The 25,417-nt window shown below is 40.3% G+C and overlaps 2 protein-coding genes across 4 annotated transcripts in view; one reads left to right on the plus strand and one right to left on the minus strand.

Moving 5' to 3' along the window:
* Positions 1-25,417, plus strand: part of DOCK1 (dedicator of cytokinesis 1) — a 530,876-nt gene that overhangs the window by 182,454 nt on the left and 323,005 nt on the right. The window lies entirely within an intron of this gene.
* The window catches only part of INSYN2A (inhibitory synaptic factor 2A), a 51,677-nt gene continuing 28,664 nt past the window's right edge, over positions 2,405-25,417 (minus strand). For both annotated transcript variants that reach the window (XM_056850275.1, XM_056850274.1), the window contains 2 exons: positions 15,720-15,791; positions 2,405-2,633 (listed from right to left, as the gene is read on the minus strand). In XM_056850275.1, coding sequence (XP_056706253.1) covers positions 2,453-2,633; positions 15,720-15,791 — 253 coding nt within the window. In that variant the 3' untranslated portion in view covers positions 2,405-2,452. The remainder of the gene's footprint in view (positions 2,634-15,719; positions 15,792-25,417) is intronic.

Genomic DNA, 25,417 nt, shown 5'->3' on the forward strand with positions numbered 1-25,417 from the left:
CTAAGCGTTTTACAAGTTCAAGCTTATTTTGATTCAAAAGGGTACTCATTTGATTGAGGGTTGGTCTACTGAACAAGCTAATTTTTCTGTTGGAGATTGCATTCATATAGCTGGGCTTCTGTTTACTGCTACTGAACAGCCTCTGCCTGCATTGGACTGCAACCTATTTTTGGACTAAAAAGTATTTAAAAGCCGCTTGTGAGGTGGAACTGGGCATCGCTTTCAGTAGAAGTAACCACAGGCTATGCCTATGTACGTAGATCTCCCACTTTTTATTCACTCATAACTATCACTGAGACCATGCTTAAGCAGACATAGGAACTGAGTTGTTCGTGTATGTGAAGATGTCGTTTTCAGTAGCGCGCAAAACAGGTTAATCTATATAAGCATATATAGGAGGGTTTTTTCCCCTTATTTTCATAAAAATAATATTTGATGCTCTGAGATAGCTGGGATTCTAAAATAGTTATGGTGGGGATCTTTTGTAAACAGTTGCTGAATTTTAATTTAAAAACATTATAAAATACATTATACTCCCCCGTCTAACTTGAAACAATTGCACTTTCCTTCATGGCACAGAAATGCCTTTCTGATCCTTTAGCGCTCTCTCACACACACAAGAAAAGAATACTGTTTGCTTATGTACAGTGACTTGTAGCCCTCTTGGAAGTTTACTATAAAGGTGTAAGTATTTCATTAAAGCATAAATAGGATGTTGTGTGTGTTGACCTTTACTTTACTAATATGCTCATAACAATCTTTATAGACCATATGTTTCATAAACTTATTAACAGGTTTTTTTAATGACCAAATTGCTTGCTCTGGGATCCATATAAAATGGATAATATTCAGATTATGAGCTTGGTGTTGAAGTGAGGCAAGTATAGTATGTTGGGCATTTAGGCATGGATTCCCCCAATTATATTATTTTTTCATCCTTTCTGCTGATTTCCAGTGGGGGGCGGGGCGGCGCAGAACCCCCTGTATGATTTTTTGAGATGTGAAATTGTAGGCCTAGTACCTCCAACAAAACCCTACTGAAATGTAAGTATAAACAGTAACAGAATTTTCAATGCACACATTTCCAAAGAAAGCTATTATAGATTTTTTTCATTGAGATTTATAAATAAAGGGAAAAATGCAGAGCACAATCTTGCCAATGTTGAGTATTTTCAAAACCCACTGACCCTAGTGGGACAATTAAGTACTCAACTGTATTCCTGTTGCTATAAGTGAAACTTACAAGTTCTTTACTTTGGCTTGCTTGTTACCGTAGTTGTTTCTGAGGGCAAACTGCACCTTACTCTTAAAATTGTATGATTTTTCACAGCATTTTCATTCAAAGCACTGATATGCTAATGCTGAACCAAATATGTGCATTGGAATGGTTGGATATCTTTCTCTGACGCACAAGTAAATAAAATCGCCAGGCATTTGTGAACTTTTAAAAAGCACGACACATTATAAAACTTCTGGCACAGTGTGTCATTTGTGTGGAGTGTTTTCTCAAGACTGAATTACAAAAGAGTATTAAATTGTGGCAGCTGCCAATGATCTGTCACTTAACATTATCTATTTCTTCTCCCCCCCCCCCAAGTAAATACGATGCCAGAACACATAATTTTAGCTGTTGGGTACCAACAGATTAAACATTATATCTAAGAGAGCACAGTGCCCCTAGCTTTGACCCTGTCAACTTGCAGTGATTAAAGGCATGTCCTGACGTTGAGTGGCTTTGGACTGCTCACCATCCGGAGTGGGTGATGGAAGATGACACTAAATCAAAGGTGCCAGCATTTCACTGAGATGCAATCACTTGGCTCAATGCTACAGCACATAAAGGCAAGTATACACATAGTCACACCTTAAAGATTGTTCGTGGTCTCAGACCATTTGAAAATATTGTGCTTTCCTCAGGATATTATGTGCTGAAAATGGCACTACCCAACCCGCAGCATATTTGGAATGCAATGTAACAATGGAGGCCTTTTAAAACAAAAGGCTTGCTCTTTTCCTTTGCAGAAATTCTTGACTATATTGATTGACGAATATAAACTGTACTGTTGTGAACAAGATGGCAGTTCAACATTAAGATGCGAATAAAAATGATTGTGGGTTTAAGGAGTTTGGGGGAGAGTAGTTTTACTTTCATCTTTGCTAACATGAATTTCTATCCTGAATTTTTTTCTTTTTTACATCCCACACTGGTGAAATTTGAATAAAAAGTTGGCAAGGGGTGATTTGAATGCCTTGCTCCTGAAAGTTAGTTCATAGGTACAAAGGCCTTTTTGGTACATATGGTGAGAACAGAATGCTTCCATAGTATATAGTCAGGTTAACGCTCGCTGACTGTCTCCTGTTCAAATTACCAAGATCCCTTTTTTAAAAAATCCACAACTTTTCCTTTTTTGTTTTCAAAGAAGGCCTTCAATTCCGTATACTATGGACTTAGTTAAAGAAACCAGAGTTTCCATCTTCCGTGCTTTTTTGATTCAGTTTTGGATTTTTGCTTAGGAGTTGAGTAACTGTCCTGGGAGTAAGGCAAAGGTGCAACCTGAGTTTCCTCAATAGGATGAAGTTTTCTCAGAACTGGCTGTAGTTTGTCTTCTTGTTGCTTAAAATCTAATTCCACACTAAACAGTGGAGGGAAAGAGAAAACCATAATCAGTTGCCGAGATAAGGATTTCACCTAAGTCAACATTGAAAACGAGTGAAATTCGTAAAAAAAACCACGTCTGCACTCCTTCAACAGAACACGTCGATTGGCAATGTTCTAAAACTTTAATTTGTTGCACTTGTATCCTGCCCTTCCTCCAAGTGACTCATGGTGGTGCATATAGTTCACTCCCCTCCATTTCATGCTCACAACAACCCTGTGCAGTAGGGTAGGCTTAGAAAAGGTTGGCTCAAGTTCCCAAGTAAATTTGATAGCACTGGGAAACAACCTCAGCCCACCTTAGTCCAGTGCTCGAACCACTGTACCACAGTAAAGGTAAAGCAACTAATAAAAGCATCAACTGTAGGCAGCTGTAGGATGTGTAGTAGCACTTCCCTTATAAGGTACCCTGGTACTTTGTCTTGATAGTAACATGACTATGCCTGTCCCTAGGTTTCGCTTGAGGTTTTGTCGTTGCTTCCATTGCTGGATCTGTTTTTCTCCTGATAATATGATAGGAGTATAGTCAATACTCCTTGAAACGCAGGAGTTTAGTCTTCCCCGTAGGAGATTTTATAAACACAGTTATTTATATGTTTAAACAATACCCTGTTCTTGCCCTATTGGAGACCCAAGCAGCTTACAAAGAAAAACAAATATAAAAACAACAACAACACAATATACACAATGCCTCTAACTCCTGGACTGGGCTGGCACCTGCTTGGCCAGCTTGCCCGGGCCTATAGGCTCTGAGCCATAAGCTGAGAGCCAAGGGCCAAATTATATTATCATCCACAGTCACCTGCCAAGACCTCTTAGGACTGGCACTTAAATCTGGAGCTTGTGTATTCATTTTATTTCTGGGAATTTGACCCCAGGATAAATGAGGATAACCCTAAGTTACCTGCAGTCATCTCTTGGTTGATTCTTGCTTACCTCTTGAGAATTCCTTTTACCCAGGTTTTAGAATAGACAAATGAGGTAGTTGCAGCAGCCACAGGCTAAACAAATGGGTGGTGAATACGCTCTTGCTATAGCTTAAGCACATCAGCAAACATAGATCATGAGGAAATCAGGCCTTCTACCTTAGGACTGCAATCCTCAGATAACACAGGTTTTTTTCATTCCTTTGTTTAAAAAAAGTATGCTCTAAACGTCACCATCCTATGGAAATAATGACTGTTTTTCCCCTTTGCTTCTGCTTTTTCTTTACAAGGCAAAATCTCCTTGTGTTGTAACTTACAAAGACAAAGCTAGTGAAATTGCTATAGAGCATCATGTTACAAAACAGAACTTCTAGGCATAAAGATTGCAAGGGAGAAACAAATTCAAATCTATTACTCATTTGAAGGTTTAAAATTGCACCACAGAACTGTAAAGTTAAGCTCATAAAATATGCATCCCAAATTGCAAGCAGTATGTGGAGTGGAAAGCCCTGCTGGCTGCCCTGCAGTTAAGGAAAAAGGATTTCTGGGGGTGGGGGAATATAGCTCAGAGATCAATACGTATTAGTAAAATTCATTTCAGGTTTAATTTATTTAAAAAGGTGCATGATTTCAAGCTGCAGTAAAAGGGCAATTAATAATGGCATTGCAGAGCAATCTTGGACAGATAAAGATTATAATCTTAATAACAAATCATTCTTTGTTGCATGATTCTTATGTAACACGAAGGAGGTAATTTATGCAGCAATTTCCTCACCTGCATTTGGTTCAAGGGAACAAAAGCAAGGGCAGAAATTCAAGGGAATGGTGCATTTGAGTAAGGCTGAAGGCCCAGGGTCAATCCATACCCCCAATATTACACAAGGAGACCAATTCATGTTAATGCCAACATGGTTAAATGGGCTGTAAAGGTTTCCCAGTGAAGAAAAACAACTTCGTTACTAAAAGCTATACGTTTACATGATACACATTTATACAACAAAACAGTCACCATAGGAATTTGTTTTCCCATTGCAAGACTGCTGTAAAGATTGAACATGGACATTTAATGTAAGAGCAAACCTGTTCGACAAGATACAGCAATGATATGTAACACCTGCCAACAGTGGCATCCCAGATCATTTTGCTTGGTACCCAGAGCCAGATCTCTGTCTAAGCAACCGAGGCGCTGACAGCACTTATGGAGCCAGTGGTACTGAGGCTTATACCTATTAGCGCCTCCCAGACATGCTCAGGCACTAGTCCAAGGTGAATCTCTAAGATGCTGGCAGAGCTTTCTCCAAGAGAGTCTGGCCAAGTACAGCCTAGTCCCCCCCTTTCTGCCAGGTAGTATTTTCACAGGTTAATTCTAAAGAATTTATAATTCCTTACAGTTCCTTTAGTCATATGCTTTCTGTTTGTTTTCCCCTACTAGATTTTGCCATGAATGCACAGCATTAGTGTAGTATGAAAACAGAATGTGTTAGGCCTACTGAACTGAATTGACCCCACCTCCAAACTCCATACAGAAGACAGTGTTCCAAAGGAGCATACACTGGTTATGTGTAGTCTCCAAATCTGTTGCAAGGGTGTTTTTACTTTTGCTTAATTGTTGGTATGAATGAAAGCCCCTATTTCTGAATGCTGACTTAGTGATCCAGTGGCTTGGATCAGCTGGAATTTTCTGCTGACAGAGTTCAACCCCTCCCCCCGCACAGGTTGAACTGCTGATCCTGGGGAGAGTGGAGTCTGGTATCTGTTGCAGGAGGGTAAAGTTGAGAAAAATTGCTCCGCTTCCATCCATCCATCCATCCATCCATCCATCCATCCATCCATCCATCCATCCATCCATCCATCCACAGAAATCCTCTATGGCATCCAACCCACTATTCGTGTTCATGTCTGCCAGTTCTGTGCTCCTAAGCTATTTTAAACCAACCTAGGGCACCTGGGAGATAGAAACAACTTGGCGCTTTTTCTGTGCATGCAGGTGAGTTTGGTTTCAGATTTCATTTTAGCTGTTCCAAAAGTGCATCATCGCTGTGCCATGTTTAAATGGCAGGAGCGGAAACTGCTGCAATGAAATCAGGAACCAAAGATGTGTGTGGTCATCCCCTGAATATCTTCGTTGGGATTCCAAGACAGGCACAAGTTGACATAGCAGGGATTGAATCCTGTGGAAAAGGGCGATTAAATTCCAAAAGTTTGTGTGAGGATGGTTCAGGTGCCACACAGAAATCTTCCACTGAAAAATTCAGTATATTTTTTTTTGTGAGCAACTGTGGTAAAGTCAATTATTAGCTCAGGAGTCCCCAACGTTGTGCCTACTGACACCTTTTCTGGTGCCCACCAAGTTGTTTTAGGAAGTGGGTGGGGCCAGGGTGGGCTTTTGCCCAGCAAGGCTTCTGATTGACTATTGGAGATTTGATGGGCTGTCCAGATTTTTTAAAATGTTGCTTTGGCAGCAGCTTCCACCACAGCACACAAATCTACACTGAATTACTGAAGTTAAGTTGTGGCAATCTGTTTGGCTGGCTCCGCCTCTTGCAGCAGCCATTTTGTGGCAGCCATTTTGTTGCTGCACCCACTATGCCATGTCAGAATTCCAGATGTGCCCGCAGGCTCAAAAAGGATGGAGTATTCACATCTAAAACTAAAAGTACTATTCACCATCTTGTCCCAATGTGCCTCCCACATCTTACCTCCCCAAAACTCCTCAGAAATGCCACTAGTGGCCCACCACAAGTATCATGCCTTCTTTCAACCTAAAGACTACTCAACTTTTCAACATCTAAGCTCTCTTTCCAGGGCTACTGTTCACCCTCTGAAGTTCCCTCACGTGCCAAGATAGTTCTCCTTTCCACAGTCCTACTAGCTTAAATATACCTTTAATGAAAGTTATTCTTTTCCCAAGGGTTATCACCATTCTTTCTACCCCCCTCTCTTGGCAGTAAACTTCACTTCCATTCTGCTTAGTCCTGCTGTATTTTACTCTACTCCTCACATATTCCTGATACTCCTTCCCACCAGCTCTGCTAATATAAAGACAGTGGTGGTAGGAGATAGTGATGCGGAGGTAAACAGTATCAGTCATTCCTGAGTCAGCCCTATGCCCAACTAAGGGGTTGCTTCCTAGCCTTGACATACTTCAACTATTTGTGTGAATTATTGTAAGGGTGCTGTGGGAGTCCCACAGGGGCTGGTTATGAGTTCAAGTTCTGCCATTGAACAACCATGCCATGTTAGCGTCATGCAAGAAATGGCTAGTTGGGAGAGAATATGGAACGAAAGGGGATTTGCCGTGACACACCTCCATGCAAATTACTATTTAGTGTTCCCGCATATAGATATAATGGTTTTGCTTGATATAGTAACTTCTCATCTCAGCCCAAATAAAAAAGCTTTACACTTAAAAATGGTATCACACACCAGGTATAGTATTACTGAGGGGGTGATAGAGGAGAAATTCTGAATACAGTAGAGTCCTCATAAGCCATAGAAACAGTTAGAACTCCGGTTACTTCCCAAAGCAATTGCTGGCTCAATAATCTATCATTGCAATAAATGGACAAGGAACAATATCCCATTTGTAATCATCTGCTTTAAGAGAATGGCATTTTAAACTGCCAGGCACATTACCTTTACTGACACTTAGTAACAATATTTAATATGCTGAGTAATCCTATCCATTTTAACAGAGGAATTAAGCATCTGTCTTCCAGTGTCATTCTGTCAGTTGCCTTTTGCCGTGAATTTTGTACAAAGTCAGCTACTTTTCACTCTCTTTAATGACTCCGTGTGGCTAACCTGCTGAAATAGACATAAGCTATCTCAAGTTTAAAATGCCTCACACCAAAAAAGCAGTACAAGTACAGTATCCCTTATCCAGACATCCCATATCTGGACTGAAAACCGGACCCTTTGAGCCGGCATACAGGCAGATCCGTGCTGCCTTCTTTCAATGTTTCCTCTCACCTAAAAAAACAAAATACAGTGTACGCTGCATTGTAGGTAGAGACTGAAAGTCTGCCGTTGTTTGTTTGTTGATGCTCTTGTTTAACTGCTGATACAGGTATTCCGGTGAGACAGTTCCACCATTGCTTTCCGGTGGTCCAGAATACACAAAATTAAAACAAAAAACAAAAAAACACACACAAAATTATTTAAAATATTGTTCAAAATTACATTTAGGCTATGTGTTTAAAGTGTATCTCAAACACAAATGAATTTGGGTCCCATCCCCAAGATAACTCAACATGTATTCCAATATAAGGAAAGGTCTGAAATATGGAACGCTTCTGGTTCCAGCCAGTCGGGATGAGGGATACTCAACCTGTAGTTTTTAGTAATTTGTTTGCATTTAGAAGCTCTTTATAATCTGAACCCCCACCCCAAGCTGTAGCTTCCTTAATTTGTGTATATATCCAGCTGTGACTCTGTGACCTGCTCAGGGCCAAAGTGTACATGGCACCAGATTTCCATCACTGGAATTCTCAATTTGACTTAAAAGCAGACACAAAAGTGCTTTATCTGGATTGGGAGCATTGGTGCTGGCGAAGGGGCTTACAATTCTTCTGCCTGGCATGATGTTCTTGATGTTCCCCCCACTCACAGCTGGTTTATGCCTTAGAAAGTAAACAAGCAAGAAAGGTCAGGCACAGTATCGGTAGCTGCCTTTTCCCCTTCACAAGCTTAAGGAAGCTGAATTCTTCTTCTCCCCGTCCTTCCTAGCAGCTCTGGCTCTGATCCAGACTGAGTCACTCTGTGGATGATTTAGGGCAATGTGGTACCCATGGGCACTATGGTTCCCGCCAACACCTTTTCTGGTGCCCGCCAATTGTTTTTAAGAAGTGGGCAGGGCCAGGTAGGGCTTTTGCTCAGCAAAAAGCTTCTGATTTACTGCTGGAGATTTGATTGGCTGTGCAGTTTTTTTAAAATGTTGCTTCGGCAGCAGCTGCTGCCACAACACAAGGATCTGCGCTGTGTTACTCAAGCTAAGCTGTGGCAATCTGTTTGTGGTTGGCTCTGCCTCCTGTGGCAGCCATTTTGTTGCTGCGCCCACCATGTGATTTCAGAATTCAAAATGTGCCCGCTGGCTCAAAAAAAGTTTGAGTTTGGTCATGAGTTTTAGCATCATGTGTCGTTTGACTTGTGTGTGCTGGCTGATGGGTACACATTCCAATTTTTCAAATAGAAGAGTTGTCCCCTATTCCATACTTGGAATAATACTGCTTTCTGATCCATTATGTTAAGTCAAACTGGATAGTATGCTTTTGCCTTTGATGTGGGACCCTCAGTAAGGACATATTTTAAAGTAATCTTCTGGATAAGGCCAAAACCTAGACACTTCCTGAAAATATAGAACAAGCAATTCTTAAGAGGTGCTTTTCCTTAGTTAAGCAGAGAACAAGAGAAACAAACTTCATTAAATTTAGTTATATTGTTTCACGAGACACCATGCATCTTTATAGTTGCTTCATTTTATCTTCAGCTTTTAGAGGTTGTTCTCTCTGGACTGCATTAACTCAGTTGCAAAGGTATTGCTTCAAGAATCACTGTGTATGGCTCTGATAAGTTTAAACTCTGATCCTCAAATCTCTTGAGCCAATGGATACCCTATTGAGACGTAACTTGGTGATTTTATATCATCTAATTAGTTTTCTTCTCATAAGATAGTCTTAACATACTAACTTTTCATTTGCTGCTGTGAGCGGAAATATTGCATTTTATAGATGGTTATAGTTTTCAGCTGAGCTTGAAATTCAACATCAGGAGAACCATATTATGGAGGGTTACATTAAATTATTGAATAAAGCAAAATGCACCAAAAAATTCAAAGAGAGCAGACAATAGCCAAATGATCGTTTGGGCTGAATTTCACTAATATTTCTCAAGAACTACATTTCTGTAGTCTGGTTTAATCAGTATTTCAATGTAAACGCTAATCAGTAATATGCTTTAGATGAGACATCTCTAAACTTGAAATAAGGCTGAATTGAGTTTATAGAGCACGTCTGACTTTTTGACCAGAGTGAAGTCTGTCATGGATGCTTAAGAAAGTTATTTCATTAATTTAATTCAAGGGAAGGGCCTCGGATTGGTATACAGAATATTAAACAAATATTCTTCTGTTAAGAAAGAGTAGAAAGGCCATTTCTATTGTGAGATTATCACAGAAAGAATGAAATTTCACAGGCTTTGTCAAAGATGCTTAGGACAGGATAGGATTAGCACATTTGCTGCATACAAATGCCATTACCTCTCAACAGTAAGCACATAATAAAGGAGAAATATTTGAGCTCTTGCCTTTATCTTGATTAATGCTAATAATGCATCAATTTTTGTGCTGCATTGATCTCATTCTTTTGGTACATCTGCTAGCAGTTTTATGAAATATAGCTGATTCTGAATGGAAGACATACTTGATCTGTTTGATTGTGATCTTCACACTAATGGGATAGATTTTTTTTGCTTGAACATCTGACAGAGCGAAACAAAAGAATATTTTTTTATTACACCCATTTTATTAAAGCTTTAGGGATTTTATCTATTTTTCTTACTACTACATGGAAAAGAATTGTCACTTCAGTTTACTGTGAATTTTAATGCTTCCTAATTTTTTTTTCTCTGTTATGAAAGAACTTTGTGTTGCTTTTTTCTTTTTCAAGGATGAAGCTAGCCATTAGTGGGCTTTTGTCCATCTTAAATTACAAAGTGGGGTTTTTACTGCACACACATTCTCCCGCTTAACTCAGTGCGAGTCAGTGCATTTAATAGTATCTTCTTACGAGAAAGCATTAGAGACCAATATCGCAGTATTTTGCAGCTAAAAACTGCTGAAATAAATTACACGTTTAAGTGCCTACCTAAGTGATTCAGACTTCAGCTGCACCAATGCATTATCTGTTGGCACATTTCTCGAATGAGAATGTTTGCTTGTGGACATAGTTTAATGGGTAAAATGTTGGACTTGAACCAGACAGAACCTTGGTTCCAATCCACATTCAGTCAGGAGCATCACTACACCCCCCCCCCAGTGCATGCTGTGATAGTGGGAATATCAGTAAACTAAGGTAATTTGTAAGTGCTCTGTAAAATAATGAGAGTATAAACCAGGGCTTCTTAAACTTTTTCCACTCGTGACCCCTTTTTGCCCGAGAATTTTTTATGCGACCCCGGGTATATAGGTATATAAAACATAGGTATACAAATCTTTTACTTTTGCCAAAAAAATTTGTGACCTCCACATGTAGTTACGCGACACTATATTGGGTTGCGGCCCACAGCTTTGGTATAAACAATAGGCAGGGTCCAAAGAGCTTTGTAGACTCAGTTAAGGGCCTTATGCTACTTTCTGACCTTTTTCCTTAGAACAACTGATCCCCCCCCCCCATCTGCCATATCACACAGTTTTTCTCAGGCACTGCGGCCGTGGAGTTTGAGCGAAACAATTCTAAAGCCTGCTCAGACTAGTAGAATTAGTTCTTCTGTGCTATGGGTTCTGGACAATGTTCAGAACTTTTTTACTTTGTGTAATCCTCTCCATCCATGTTTTTTGTTTTAAACAAACATAAAATTTAGCGGCTGGATCTAAAAAGTTACTTACGGGTCCCTAAGGATTTGGGTACACTCAGGTAGAGTTTGACTTTTCTTGAACTGTCCATGCTATATCACATACTGCTTCTGAAAGTCCCTTCCGTTTGAAAAGTAGTTTTCAGTGTGGCATCAGAGCCTGCTATTTGAGAAATTCAAGCCTTTGAGTGTACAGAATGAGTTGCACCCCTGGTTCTTTAGAAGCTGGCCAGAAAGTATGAGAGAGTGAGGAGAAGATAAAGCTAAAGTGTATATGCAAACAAATGTTAAAGGATATTGCCAAGGTCTGCTGAAACAATTAGAGGGTGTTTTGATAAATTTAAGTAGAAACCAAGAAAAATATTTTAAATATCTGAAATCTTTGTTTTCATGCTGTGATGGTCTTTAATTAGAATATAGCTATTGTGTCATGCAATGTTAATATTCCAAGAATGTTATCTTGAGGGGGGGAATTAATTACATTTAATCGTTTCTACATTTCACTTTCTCAGTCATGCTGTACTTGACATTAGAGGATGCAGTTGGGTACCCATGAGGGCAACAGATTCATTGCTGTATGATAGTTTTGTGCTACACTCAAAACGGTTTAAAAGGGTCTCATTATTTAGATGGGAATTTCAAGCACATCCTACTTCAACTCTCTTATGGCCTCGAGTTCCATATGCAACACTGAAAGTACATTGTTGAGTTTTGGTTCAAAACAAAATCTGTTTTAAACAGGACAAATTCTGAAAAGCGCTTGTGGCCTGCAAGTGGCGGTGGGGGACTTTCCCTCCATTATTTGACCACATTCACCACCGAAGTTCTGGTGTTTTATCCTATTTGCACATCTCCACTCCTTTTTTACTGGGCTTCAAAACTTTTCCTTAAACCCTGTGAATATGCTGTCTTTGAACGAGGAGGAGGGAAGGGAGAGAGAAACATTGGAATTTGGGGAACAGTGCACCACTTTCTCTGCTCCCTCTTCCTAGGTATAAACATTTCAGTGAGAGAGCAGGAGAGCACTCTTTCCAATTACTGATTTACATTAGAATGGGTCAGACTGGGATTTAGCAGTAATATGAGTAGGAGATGCCTGCTGGTATCCCAGCCTGTATTGCAGGAAGGATGGCATTAGGAAATGAAAGGATTAAACCAGTATGGTTCCATGCCATCACTGAAAACCTCAGTTTAGAGTCAACTAACTGTGGTTAACAAACCAACTTCAAACTGTGACTTCAGGTCTGGTTTGACGTACCCTAACTAACCACAGTTAGTAGAATGACCTGCCTCTGGATGGTCACACTAACCATATGGAATAATTGTTTCATAGGACATCTGAATTGAGTTTGGGGTGGGGGGAGAGTAAAGATAAATATCTGGCAGAGGAGACTGCTGAATTTGTATCTATCTTATAAACACTGATAAGCCCTACTTTAATGTTTTATGTTGGGCTCAATGCCTTATCACCAGGATATTTGGTGTCCCCAAATCCACTAAAAAAACCTCTTTGTTAAAACATGGTATCATTCCCCTGACTGCCAGTTTCCTCATACCTTATACAGCAATTGTGTGATTACTGATATTAGTTTACTTGAAAACGTCTTTGGTAGCCCTGATCTACGTAGAGTTTCATTTGAGAAGTAATTAGCTTGAGCCTGTTATGTGGAGATTGAATTAAGTATAAGTACTAAAATGTTGTTGGGATTTTACAACTTCAGACTGTATGGGAAATGGCACCATTGCATGTCCCTCCATATTATTATTCTAGCTCACTTTCCTTCTGTCATCATCATAGACCTTTAATGGCATAACTCTTTCCTTCTGTCCCCGCCCCAGTGAAGCCAGTATGTAGGTATTATGCATGCATGCATGCATGTAACAAAAAACAAACCCTCTAACAAAAAAAAGCAATTATGAAGTTAAAGGACATTTTGTTTTTAAATGACTTCAAAAGGAAGAAAGTCTAATCTCACATCTTGCTACAAATTTCAAAGCAATCATGCATGAAAAACATTGTAAAAGGAGTCCTCCGTTTGTATGTCTTCAGAAGAATCATAACATTGTTTAGTTATGCTAAATCTCATACACATTTGAAAAAAATATTGGAATAGATAATAATATGAATCGGGCTGATGGGCAAGATGTTTTGGAAGGTGCTCTCTCTCACGCGCGTGCACACACATTCTGCACAGAGGTGATCTGGCAGGCCAACTATCAGATTTCCAGAAATACTTCTAAATAATGTTTAGGAAGGTGGGTCAGGATTTAGTACATACAGTATTAGCTTCTTCTCAAGTATCTATGGATCATTAAAAAATAATGAATAATTCCAGATGTTAAGAACTGATATATAGCAATAATAAAGAAAATTACAAATTCTATCTAATTTAGGCAAGTTAGAGTAATAAAAATAATGTTAAGAACCGATATATAGCAATAATAAAGAAAATTACAAATTCTATCTAATTTAGGCAAGTTAGAGTAATAAAAATAATCAAGTGCCATCAAGTTGCAACAAACCTATGGTGACCGCTCATGGGGTTTTCAAGCAAGGAAAAATAGTTTGCCTTTCCCTTCCTCTGCGTAGCAACCCTTAACTTCCTTGGTGGTCTCCCATTCAAGTACTAACCATGGCCGATCCTGCTTTGCTTTCAAGCTCTGACAATCATAGAATCATAGAGTTGGAAGGGACCACCAGGGTCATCAAGATGGGGTAGTCAGGGCTATTATTTCAGTGTACAGTATCAAAATTAAGATTGTTATGATTATAGGTGTATGGGTTTTTAATACCTATTGCAGATGTGGAAAAAACTATCGTAAGGGATGGCCCAGGATACTTTATCATAAAATCTGTTGGTTGTGGGTCTTTGGTAGTGCTAAGTACATCCTGGGGCTGGAGACCCCCATTAGAAACACCATATGAATTTAAACAGCCATTGTATGGTTGTAATTCTCTTATTTCACCCACTGAGGGCCAAAGTATACATTACTTGTAGCTGTATATAACAAAAGCCTGACAGCTGCTTCTCTCCTGCAAAGCACCCCTTGGGGTTGGGGAGAAGTGCATGGGAGCACTGATGGTATGTAAACCCTGTCCAGCCTATCTTTTTTCTCCTGAAATTCCCTGTCAGGGCCTCCCTCTCTCACTAAGTTCAAGATTTGTGCTGCCACAGTAAACACAGGTCTGCAAGCCTGAGGTAAAAACTGTGAGGGAGTTTCAGGGGGAAAGAGGTAGATGGGGGGGGGGAGGTTAAATGCACTTATTTCTTTCCCTTTTTTGGATATTCTTTACCGTGCAAGTGCATAAATATAATTCTAGTACCCCATAGTCTCAAATGTGTACCTGTATCCTGGCGTCTCATGATATTGCTCGTTTTACATTTTTATTAGGATAAATATAAGGTGTGTAATACCTAAGTCTACCTCTTAAAAGAAACCAATTAAAACTCCCTGTTAAATGTCTAGGGAGTACAGAATGTCTGATTTGCTGCTGCTGACCCTTAAATCTTATGTGGAAATAAAACCATTCAGCATTTAAGAGCTTCTGAAGTTAGAGCGCCTAATTTCTTTAATGGCATATTACACAGCAGAACAAATGACATGGCAGTAGGCTTCCTGCAATTCAATGATAGTACACCAATTAATTCTGGATTGATTGTGGTGTGCAATCAGATGGCATTAAGAGCACCGAGGTGAGTGGTCTTGTACTAAACATACGACCACTATAGGTCAATGCATTCAGGCTTCATGCTTATTCTTAAGTATGTGCACAGTTTGTCACCCAGACATATAACTAGCAAGAGTCCTTCCCGTTTCCACCTTAATAGTTTCCTGTCTGTTTGAAAGTACCTTGGTATACGGGTGCTCCCCCTCCCTTTTGCTACCATTTGGTCCCATCTTACTTATGCTCCTACTAAGGAAAGTATTGCAAGATTCTTCTCTCAACGGTTTCGAAATTAAAAAGATGCATTCTCCATGTCCAGAGCTCTGCACAGTCTGTGCTTAAAATAATTCAATTTCTGTTAAGGCAATCAAATTCTGAATTCAGTAAGGTACATAAATTATGCATTCGTTTAAAAAAACGTACAAACATTTATTTTGAATAGTTTACCCTGCTTCTAATATTTATGAGGGCACTGAAGACTCACCACTAACCACTAGAAATCTTACTCATCTTTGTTCCCTCCAGTTTCTGAAGATGACTTCCCATTTTACATTTTAATGGATAACAGGTTGCATGTTAATCGGTACCTGCGCTGAGTACCCATGCTATTATTTGAAGTGGAGACACCTGTTTGTGGTGGGGACAAAAATATAATATATAAAACATATCCGAGATTTAATCAGTGGAATCACATAATACACATCTGCCTTCCTATCTCACTTCCTTTAATGTTGGTATTTGAAATATTTTATGAATTGGATTTTATAGTGCCATAAGCATTAATCTCCTGGTTCTTCTGTGCTTTCTTGCCGAAATACCAATTTAAAATTGTGACTTGGATTCAGTCTCCTACTGAAGAATGAAATCATGATTCTTCACAGCTGTAAAAGAATTAACCTACCTATAGATTATACATGCACTGTTCCTGCATGTGTCACAGTTAGATGTGTCTTGACCAGTCCGATATGAAAGCCTACAAAGATAAGAATATATGATTATTACAAGTATTTGCTTTCTGCTTGATTAGCAACCAAAACTTTTCCAGTTTACTCTTAAAGATCATTTAGCACTTTCCCTTAGGAAGATGGAGATGCTGACAAACTTTGACAGTTTCAAAAGGTTTAAACTAAAACGTTCTAGAATGAACAGGAGGCTTGTATATAATCATGCTTTTCAAAAACACGGTGTGTGAATTCTACCTTTTCAGGTGATGGTCATGTGGTACGAAATCTGCTTGGCATTCAGGCTCAGCTGCTCCGAGCCTGGCCTTCGGGCTGGGGAGAGCGGATAAAAATGTAATAAAATAAATAACAGAAGGGTTCTGGCCAATGTGTAGACAGGCACACATGTTGGCAGCACAGTGGCACATCAGGGGAAATGTGAGGTATGTGCAAATTTCCATCTAGTGGGTTGGTTACAGTACAACATTTCCACTCGCGCTAGAGGTCTTCCACAAGCAGAAACACGAGAAACAGACCTAGGAAGCCACTTTTGCTAATCGGGCTTAGGATACAATCCTAAAAACACTTTCCTGGAAGTAAGCCCCATTGATTAAAATGTCACTTACTTCTGAGTAGACATGTTTAGGATTGCTCCCTTATTGTATCTCCGCTTGCCTCTCTGCTTGTGCAAGAACTTGTGAAACCAATTTCTGGGCACTATAGTATTCACCTGGGGTCCCCAGCCCATGGACACTAAGGCGCCCACTATCACTCTTCCCACCAGTTGTGGCCCAGCACATCTTCTGATTGTCTACTGGAGATCTGATTGGCTGGGCAGATGTTTAAAACATTGGTTCGGCTGCAGCAACCATCACAGCTCAAAGGTCGGCACTGCATGACTGAAAGTAAGCTGTGTGTATGCATATATATATATATATATATATATATATATATATATATATATATATATATATATATATAACAATATGTTCGTTTTAAAAGGCATCCTGTTAAACAGAGCTTCTGCCTGAAATATTGAAGAGTTACTGTTAAGAGTGATGCATGTGACATTTTGTGGTTGACTCTGCCTCCTGTGGTAGCCATTTTGTGGTTACCCCCCCTACCCCCATAGGCTCAAAAAGGCTGGGCACTCCTGGTATAGAGGAAGGGATGAGCTATGTGTTCTACAAGCGGAACTGCACAAAGTCTATTTACATGTCCCCTTGAGCGTTGCTGGATGTTTGTCCAATGCAAGTCGCGTGTTCTTTAAAGCGTAAGTAATTTGTGGACCACAGACAGGGGACTAGATGATGGATGCAGCAGGTGTGCATTGACTTCCCCATTCTCTTTATAGTACCGTTATGCTCCTGTCCACCTGCCCATGCCCACGGGAAAATTAGCCTGTGGGCCAGACCAGATGTTGGCATCAGGTGAGGTGGCAAAACGTCTTTATGTGCTTTCGGATGATGATTACAGTGATGAACATTAAAAATAGATTGAATAAAATATTAAATGCCAGCAGCTGTGTAACAATAAGCATGACATTTGTAAATAAAATATGCACATTGAACAGTTGCACAATTCACAAAGTAAGAGATGTTTCTTTGCAGTTCTACAGCGTTACCTATTATCCAGTTACATTGGCTAAAAATCACATAAAAAGAAGAGGCCTTAAATATAAACTATGCCAAGACCAAAGTGATAGTCTTTAGGAAAAGGCCTCGCAAATTTAAGTGGTCCATAGGCGGCACCCCTGTGGAACAATGCAGCACCTTCAAATATCAAGTTCAGTGAAACTTTAACCTGGAGGGCTCATTTGGCAATTACCAGAGCCACAGTCTTAAGATCTGTGAGGGCTATTCTGACATTTTATTATACAAAAGGAGGATTGACCCAGCTCTGAAACCATATCAAAGTAAGGCAGTTCCCCAACTTTTGTACGGTGTTGAGGTTTAGGGTTGGAAGGATCGTCTGGTCACAAAGCTGAAATCAATCCAAAATCACTTATTGAGGAGAATATTAGCTTTACCCAGAGGCACCCCTGCAGCCATGATGCGAGTAGACCTCAGTCTGCCCTCAGTCAGGGCAATCAGGGCCCGTATACATGTAGCCCTGTTAAGATTCTGGAGAAAGCAAAGCGATGGCACCACCAATTTATATCATAGGCAATGTTTTAAACTGAAACATAAAATGTGGATCAGTTCTCATGTGCCTAACTAGAGCATATCAAAATGAATTTCCTCATGCTATGGCTCATTGGAAAGGCAAAACTAATATACTTTAGGTGACTATCTAGTTTAGGTAAGTGTCATATTCAATAAACCATGATTTTATGTCATATCATGAAACGATAATGGATAGAGGCATTATTGGTATTAGTCATTTGCAGGGGAATTTATTAGATTTTCAGCAACGCTTTAAAATGTGAAATTGGTCGCTTGGTTCTTGAGTTATAGCTCAAATTAGAAAAATTAGGGAAAACTGGCTTTGGTAACCTAAATGACATCATGAAATGCTTCAAATGCCAATCAGAATGGGTTATCACATCAAAATGTAATATGTAGACATATACCTTCCAGAAGAACAGAGGAAAAGTTTTACCCTCCTATTTATTTATGTAAACATTTATATCCCACCTTTCCTCTTGGTTCAAGGCAGCTTACCTGATACCAATATGTCAATTTTTGGCACTTGGTCCATGGACTAAATGAGGCTCTATTAAACCCTACTCGGATCTTTGTGTAATGTTTCTGCACACCAGTGTGCCCCAAATTGGTGTTGGGGCATGTGAAGGCAATGAAAGTAAGCTACTGGACCACCCTGTAAGAGGTACTGACTGCTGAAATTAGCCTGATTGCATTGATGTAACGGTTTTTAAGTACTTTACACACCTGTTCTGGGGCCTAATCTCCATTTCAATTTGTTGCAAAAGGAATGGAAAATCTATTTGCCACTTGAAGTCCTGCTCCAGGAGAATCTAATTAGTTCTATACAAATATGTTCCTTGAAATGGAATATATGTCTTATAAAGAATAAGTTACAGTTAATTACTGCTTTCAGGTTGCTGTTTTTCAACATTTTATGCTTATGTTGAAAGTGGAATAAAAATCCCAGCCATGCTGGAACTGATCAAGCAAATACAGAAGAATATGATCTCCAGCCACAACATTTTATATGGTATACCTTGCTTTAGGCACTTTGTTGTTTGCATTGTCTTTTAATTCTGTGCTGTTGCATTGTTCATTGGATGACTTATGCTGTACGAGTACATTGTTTTTATTCTGTAACCTGCCATGAATCTTAGCAGGAAAGGCAGGCTGTAAATATATAAATATACATGTATGTCCTTTAATTTCTATTGGGAGTGTTTCCATGGGCCCAATGATATGTGATGGTGTTCTTGTGGCCGCTATGTGGCTGTTGCTGCAATTTTAGTCATTTAAGAATGCCGCAAGGGCCCAGTCCTATCAGGCCTGCAGTGTGTTAGGCTGAGGCGCTCTTCTTCCACCCCACATGCCTTACCAAGTACTGAAATGGCCACCCACCCCACCTCCGATTTTCCGGACCTTGAAAAGGTGCGGGGGAGGGAACAAGAGTGCTTGGCTGTCGTAGTTAAATGATTTTAAAATGGCAGTGACGTGCAAATGGCAGCCGTAAGGACACCATCATGTGTCTTTTGGCCCTGTGACAATAAAGTTTAGTAACAGAAAACTGCTAGTGCCCAGGAAACAGGGCTGATTATCATAGGTGCCAGAGGTATGAAATGTAATAATTGCTATGCTAGCTTGTTGATGCATCCACGTAAAAATGGCGCTGTTCATTGGTCAGCACTATGGCTCAGGTGTGGTTTAGACATAATGTGAAGCCATGGACTGGTGTTAAGTGCGGGGGGGACCCTTGTGCTTGCACTATACCTTTCCCTGTCACATACTTTGAAATCAATTAATGATTTCCACTTTAATGCAGACTAGTTTGCCATTGTATCTGAACCAGCAAGTTGTGGTTTTTGTTTCCCTTCCAAACCAAGATTGCAAGTCAAGAGTAAACTGTGATTTGTAAATATGCCAGCAAAGCAAGGCTCAGATATAATGGCAAACTGTTGAACTATAGTAGAAGTCACTAATCTGAGCATGTGAAAGATAAAGACCGGGGGGGGGGGGGAGAAATGTGCAATTATGGCTCTGGGTTTTGGACCATGAGATCATGCTTCAAAGCCACTATGGTACTGTGGATATAAAGCAGTGTTTCTCAGCCTATGGGTCAGGACCCAGAAGTGGGTTGCAAAGCCTCTGAAAGTGGGTTGCAGGTATGGTTGCCAAGTGCCTGTTAATGGTGGGCAATTGCCTGCCAATTAACTAGTTTTTGTCCACCGCCCCTCAGCGGGCCAGCAGGGGAAACAGACCAGCTGACAATCCCCTCATGAGCCAGGGCATGGTGTGGCACAATATTGTCCCTTCTGAGGTAAACCTGGAAACGACGTAAACCTGGAAACAACGGGGACGCTCTAGCATGTCCCTCAAAAAACTCTATGGAAACATGCTAGAGGGTCCCCGTCGCCTCTGGGTTTACCCTGGAAGGAACATTATTGCGTGTGCGCTTGCAAATCGCCCTCACCCTCACTGAAGCTCCTGCTGATGGCAAGGGGGGGACGACGATGACGTGGCAATCCTAGTCACAGGCCAGCCCTCCCTAATGGTGGCTCCTCTTTCTTTTCCTTGCCAGCTTCTCAGATTCTCACTTCTCCCTCCCTCCCTCTTTGCAACAATAACAAGGGGGTGGGGAAGCTGTCTGGCAACTAGTAACTTTATTGTAGCAGCTAGAAGAAGGGGAAAGAAGGTTGGAGACTAGGTGGGAGCTGTTCATCATGCCATGGAAAAAACCAGAGGAGGAGAAAAATAGAAGTGTGCAAAACAACTGTTTAATAGCATTTTCTCTCCCATGCATGGTGGTTCTTACCCAGTGGTAAAAGAACCATGTCTTCTAAGTTTAGATGGAAACTAGTACCATGCTAAGCCCCTTGCACTGTACGGAAGTTGGGAATTAGGCCTTTTTTACATTATTTATTGGCATTGGTATTTCTGCTTTGTAAATAAAAGTATGTGCTGTTATGTGTGATGAATGCAACCAATTTTGTCATCTCAATAAGCAAACCTTGACATTAGACTACAAATGATAGGTGTATACACACTTTCCTGTGTGGAAGAATATATCTGTGGGAAAATCATCATGGGTGAAGTGGCTCCTAGAAGAACCAATTTCAATGCTTATGGGAAGCCAGGCTTTGACCTGAACTTTGGACCTGACCCTGTAAACAGTATCTTCCATCTTGTACATTAGTTGGTATTTTTTTCCCTCACTATGTATGTTGATTGATAAAGAATCAAGTAAAACATGCCCTGATGGTTACCAGAGCAAGTTTCTTAGAATCTCACAGTTCATTTCTGAAGGGGGGCGGGCGAACTGCAGTGCCAGGGATGGCGCAGCTGAGAAGCCTCCTCAGAGGCTTCCTGGCTGCCCAAAAAGGAAGCCTTTTTTCCTGGTTTTATTTTGGGGGGAAAGGCTTTCCCCCAAAATAAAACCAGGAAAAAAGGCTTCCTCCTCCCATAGGGTAAAGCAGGCCTGTACCACTTAAGATAGTGGTGCAGGACCGCCGTGATCCCAGGAGGTGTTCCTGGGGTGGAAGGGGTTTGGAATCTGCCTATCAGCAGCTCTGCCACCCCCCCCCAAAAGCCCTGTGAACACCATCCGGGATGCCAGTGCAGGGACTTGTGCTGGGAAAACGCTGGTGGGAGGCCCCACTGGTACCTGAGCCATGCTGCCGCCATGGTCCAGGAGGGCTGGGGTAAGTGGCACTACGCTGGCGTCCATGCCAGTTTGCACAGTGCAAGTGGCACAGACGCTGGTGTAGGGGTCATGCCGGCTCCTAAGAGCTTCCCCCCCCCCCGCCTTTCAGGAATGCACTGTTAGTGGGGATTAGAGCAAGTAATGGAGAACAACAGGGCGGTCAAATGTAACTTCCATATGCAATGTACTGCTATATGCAAGGGTTAGGTTCCTAGTAGGGGCAGCTGTGCCTTTTCTGTAATGTTTGTTGGTTTCTCAAAAACATCCGGTTGGGCACTGTAGAAAATGGAATGTTGGAATGGATGGGTGACAAGGTCATTGTTCGCTTACGGTAACAAAAATAACTTGGGCCAGCCCTGGATGGGTCAATGTACAAAGTGAATTTGAACTTGTGTGTCACCATACCAAAAAGGTTGGGAACCACTGGACTATAGAAGGTCCTGAGAAGAAGTAAATGTTCTTAATATTTTTCACTGTCAAAATAATTTAGACCACATTTATATATAATTTTCTCACTTGCATTTGCAGAATGTACTAAATGCATTACTCAAAATCTAGGTCAAGATTCAGAGAACTGTGGAAGTATTTCCATCAAGCTTAAGGGGCCTTTAGGTTTGGCTTTCTCAAAACCCCACAACACGGCAATCTGCTTTTGAAATTAAAAAGCAGCTTGCGATATGGCATGAGGGATAGCTGGTTAAAGAAACAGTATTCTGTTGCACTAGGAGAAACTGCATCCTAAATAGTTCTTTGGATCCCAACCCTAGTAGCTTGAGAACCATCTGTTTACCAATTACCATTGTGCAAATATAAATATTCCCAGTGTGTGTTAACATTTTGAAAGAGCTACACAACTGCAGTAAGATGAACTGAGAAACTAAATGCAAACTCGCTGCATCGAGTGGCTGTGAAAAAGTCTTAATTATTTGATGATATATTAAGTATAACTGTGTATCTGATGCTGCACCACTATAATTGAGGGGATGGGTCATCTCTCTTTAAAAAGGAGGGAGGTAAGGGGCCTTCTGAGGAAACCAAGAGAGGTCTTGTTAGGGAAAGAGAATATATTTAGATGACTATATATGAAATCTCCTAGTTTAGTGTGGTTTTATTAGCAATATATTCAAAGATGCTTGCTGGGATCGATGTAGGAACAGAAATCTCTAATACACACAAGTTCAGCAATTCATTACTGTAAATATTTAGTAATATTTTTCTGCCATCTTTTTTTAACTGAATGCAGATTTCACGTACAGCAAGTTTTAAAATAGTTATGAACTTCTTTCCCCCTGCCTAGTATTTGGGTGATAGGAAGAAAATACAAAAATCTAGCAGAGTTTAGATATAAATATGGCTCTGTATGCAAACAGCATAAGAATACACAGGGCAATGAATGGCACTTGTGTATTAGTAAGGACTAGAAGGCTGTTCCTGCAGCCACTGCAATACGCATGCTGAAAATTGACCAAGCTTTGATTTTTGATGATGGTGATATTCCTGTAAAGTTAGCTATATTCCTGCCTGATACCCGTGTAACTATGTCGAATTCAGCGCAACGTATCAGAATGGGTCATGGAAAGCAACATCAGTTATTTAAAAATAGTCATCCTGAGCAGTGGGCTCAACTTTTTTTCAGATAGTTAAGTACCTCACTGAAAAATTCAACCTTCGACTTCGATTACAAAGTCAAGATATTCTCCAAAGAGAAGACTTCATTGAGTTCATACAGGACGAGGGGGAGCTAATGATATGTGGGCCCCAAGTTGTGAAGGATATTAAACATTAAAAGCAGCTCTGCGAATTGAATCCAGTGGTGAATTGGAAGCCGACAAAACTTGGTTTAAAATGCCATAGTATGATGGTAGTTGCTTGTTCCCACTAACACTCAAGACAGCTTCATTTTGAAGTAAAGTATGCCTGGAGCTGCTCCGCCACTGCTTACTTGATAACCTTGCCTAAATAGGCCAGGCTTCATAAAGACTTGTAACTGGTCAAATCATCCATAGTCGGTTATGGTTTCTTCAACAAGGATCTAAACATAGCCTTTTAAAGTAGCCTCTCTAATCTCACCTGGCAAGTTTTAATTAGGAGATTCAAGGATCTATTTTGTATGCAATAGACTTCATAGCCTCAAGCACTCTGTCCACATTAGTCAAGGCAATCAATCTAAAACTAAGAAAAGCAGGTGCTTCTGACACCTCTGGCAGTGGCCCAGCAGAAACTGCCTTCCAGGTGTTTCCTAATCAGAGACTATCACCTTGTAAAGACATCACAGGAGAGGTATATTAAGGAAGCAGAAGACACTGGAGAGCAACTATTTCCATTCTCTCAGAAAGTTTGTTTCATATTGAAATCCAGGCTTTGAGACACTTGTAACTCAAAATCCTTAAGTCTCTGAAGGAAAACATCCTACTCTGGTCCTCGTGTAAGGCAGAACTGAAAAATTCAGCCATGTCTTCGACAAGTTGTGATCAAGTCGGGCCTCTTTACTATAAAGCTGCTGACTGCTAAAAGGGAACATAGTGATGACCAAATGAATCGATCGCAATACAACCTGGGACAGTCTCAGGGTGACGGTGAAGCCCTGAGTGTAGTCCACCAAGGCAGAGTCAGCATGGATGTTGACGTCTCCTAGACCTAATTTCCTAAGGATATCCAGTACCAAATCTGTGATCACCTCTGCCAGCTCAGTGAAGGCACTGATGATCAAGTTAAGTTTGATCCAAGGGTTTGATGAAGAAATCTTCTGTGAGATCAGCTTCTCTCAAACTGGGTAACCATTGTATCTATGATACTGAGCTCCCTTTGCTAGCCATGAATAATGAAGAACAGAGAGATCTGCATCACTGGGAGATGTTCATGGGTAACTCCTATTGTAGAATCCATGTGACCCATGCCTGTGCAGCACAGTTTATTTAATATAATATTGATAGTGAGTCTATCTCTGGCGGTCCATCTTCAGAGCAAAGTATTGTGTGTCATTTTTTTCTCAGAACTCTTCTAATAACTAGCCAGTAACTGAACTTAATACCATTACATCCCTTCATCATTGGCCTTAGCCAGGTATAAATACTTGCATCCCATTGAACACCTATTAAGTTCACCCCTGCTAAATTAATTTAAACATGAAATGCTTTGTTTTCAGGGATCAGGTAGATTGATGATTTTAATGGCATAGCTGTTATGCAAATTCTTTTTGACTAGCTTATGTCCTCACAAGTTTGTATCACTTAGAAACCCTAGCAGAATTAGCTCTCAGCTGCTCAGTGATTATTCTACTTCATGGACTGTGGCTAATAGCCCTTATCCAGTCTGAGTACAGGAATTAATAATATCCTAGTTATTATGTAAATGAGAGCTTCTTTATCCAATCGGATTCTGGTGAATTTATAACTGGGTATATTTAGGGGTCAGTAACTCTATATCCTTGGGTTGTGGTTTACTTAGTTCCATTTCAGTACAGTAACAGTGAACACAGCAATTTTCAATACAGTTGAAACCACCAACTCTATGGTTTGCAGTAGGCATGTATAGTATTTCAGCAAGTGAGAATAAGAAATATTACTGATTTCAAAGATTTGCCATCAAAAATTTTTTTAATAGGAGAACAATAGCTGTTACATTTACAGTGGCAAATTAGGTTTGCCCCAGAATATGAGGCTCATTTCAAGCCAGCTCATACAGTGCTAAATCTTAGGTTGGTCTTATGATGGAGTCATTTTAGAGCATTGCACTGAGGATACAGGCAACCCAGATAAGAACCACATTGTTGATATGCATATATGCATCTTCTGAATATGTTTAATTACGGTAA

The sequence above is a fragment of the Euleptes europaea genome, chromosome 5, assembly GCF_029931775.1.
Source record: "Euleptes europaea isolate rEulEur1 chromosome 5, rEulEur1.hap1, whole genome shotgun sequence".
Lineage (NCBI taxonomy): Eukaryota > Metazoa > Chordata > Lepidosauria > Squamata > Sphaerodactylidae > Euleptes > Euleptes europaea.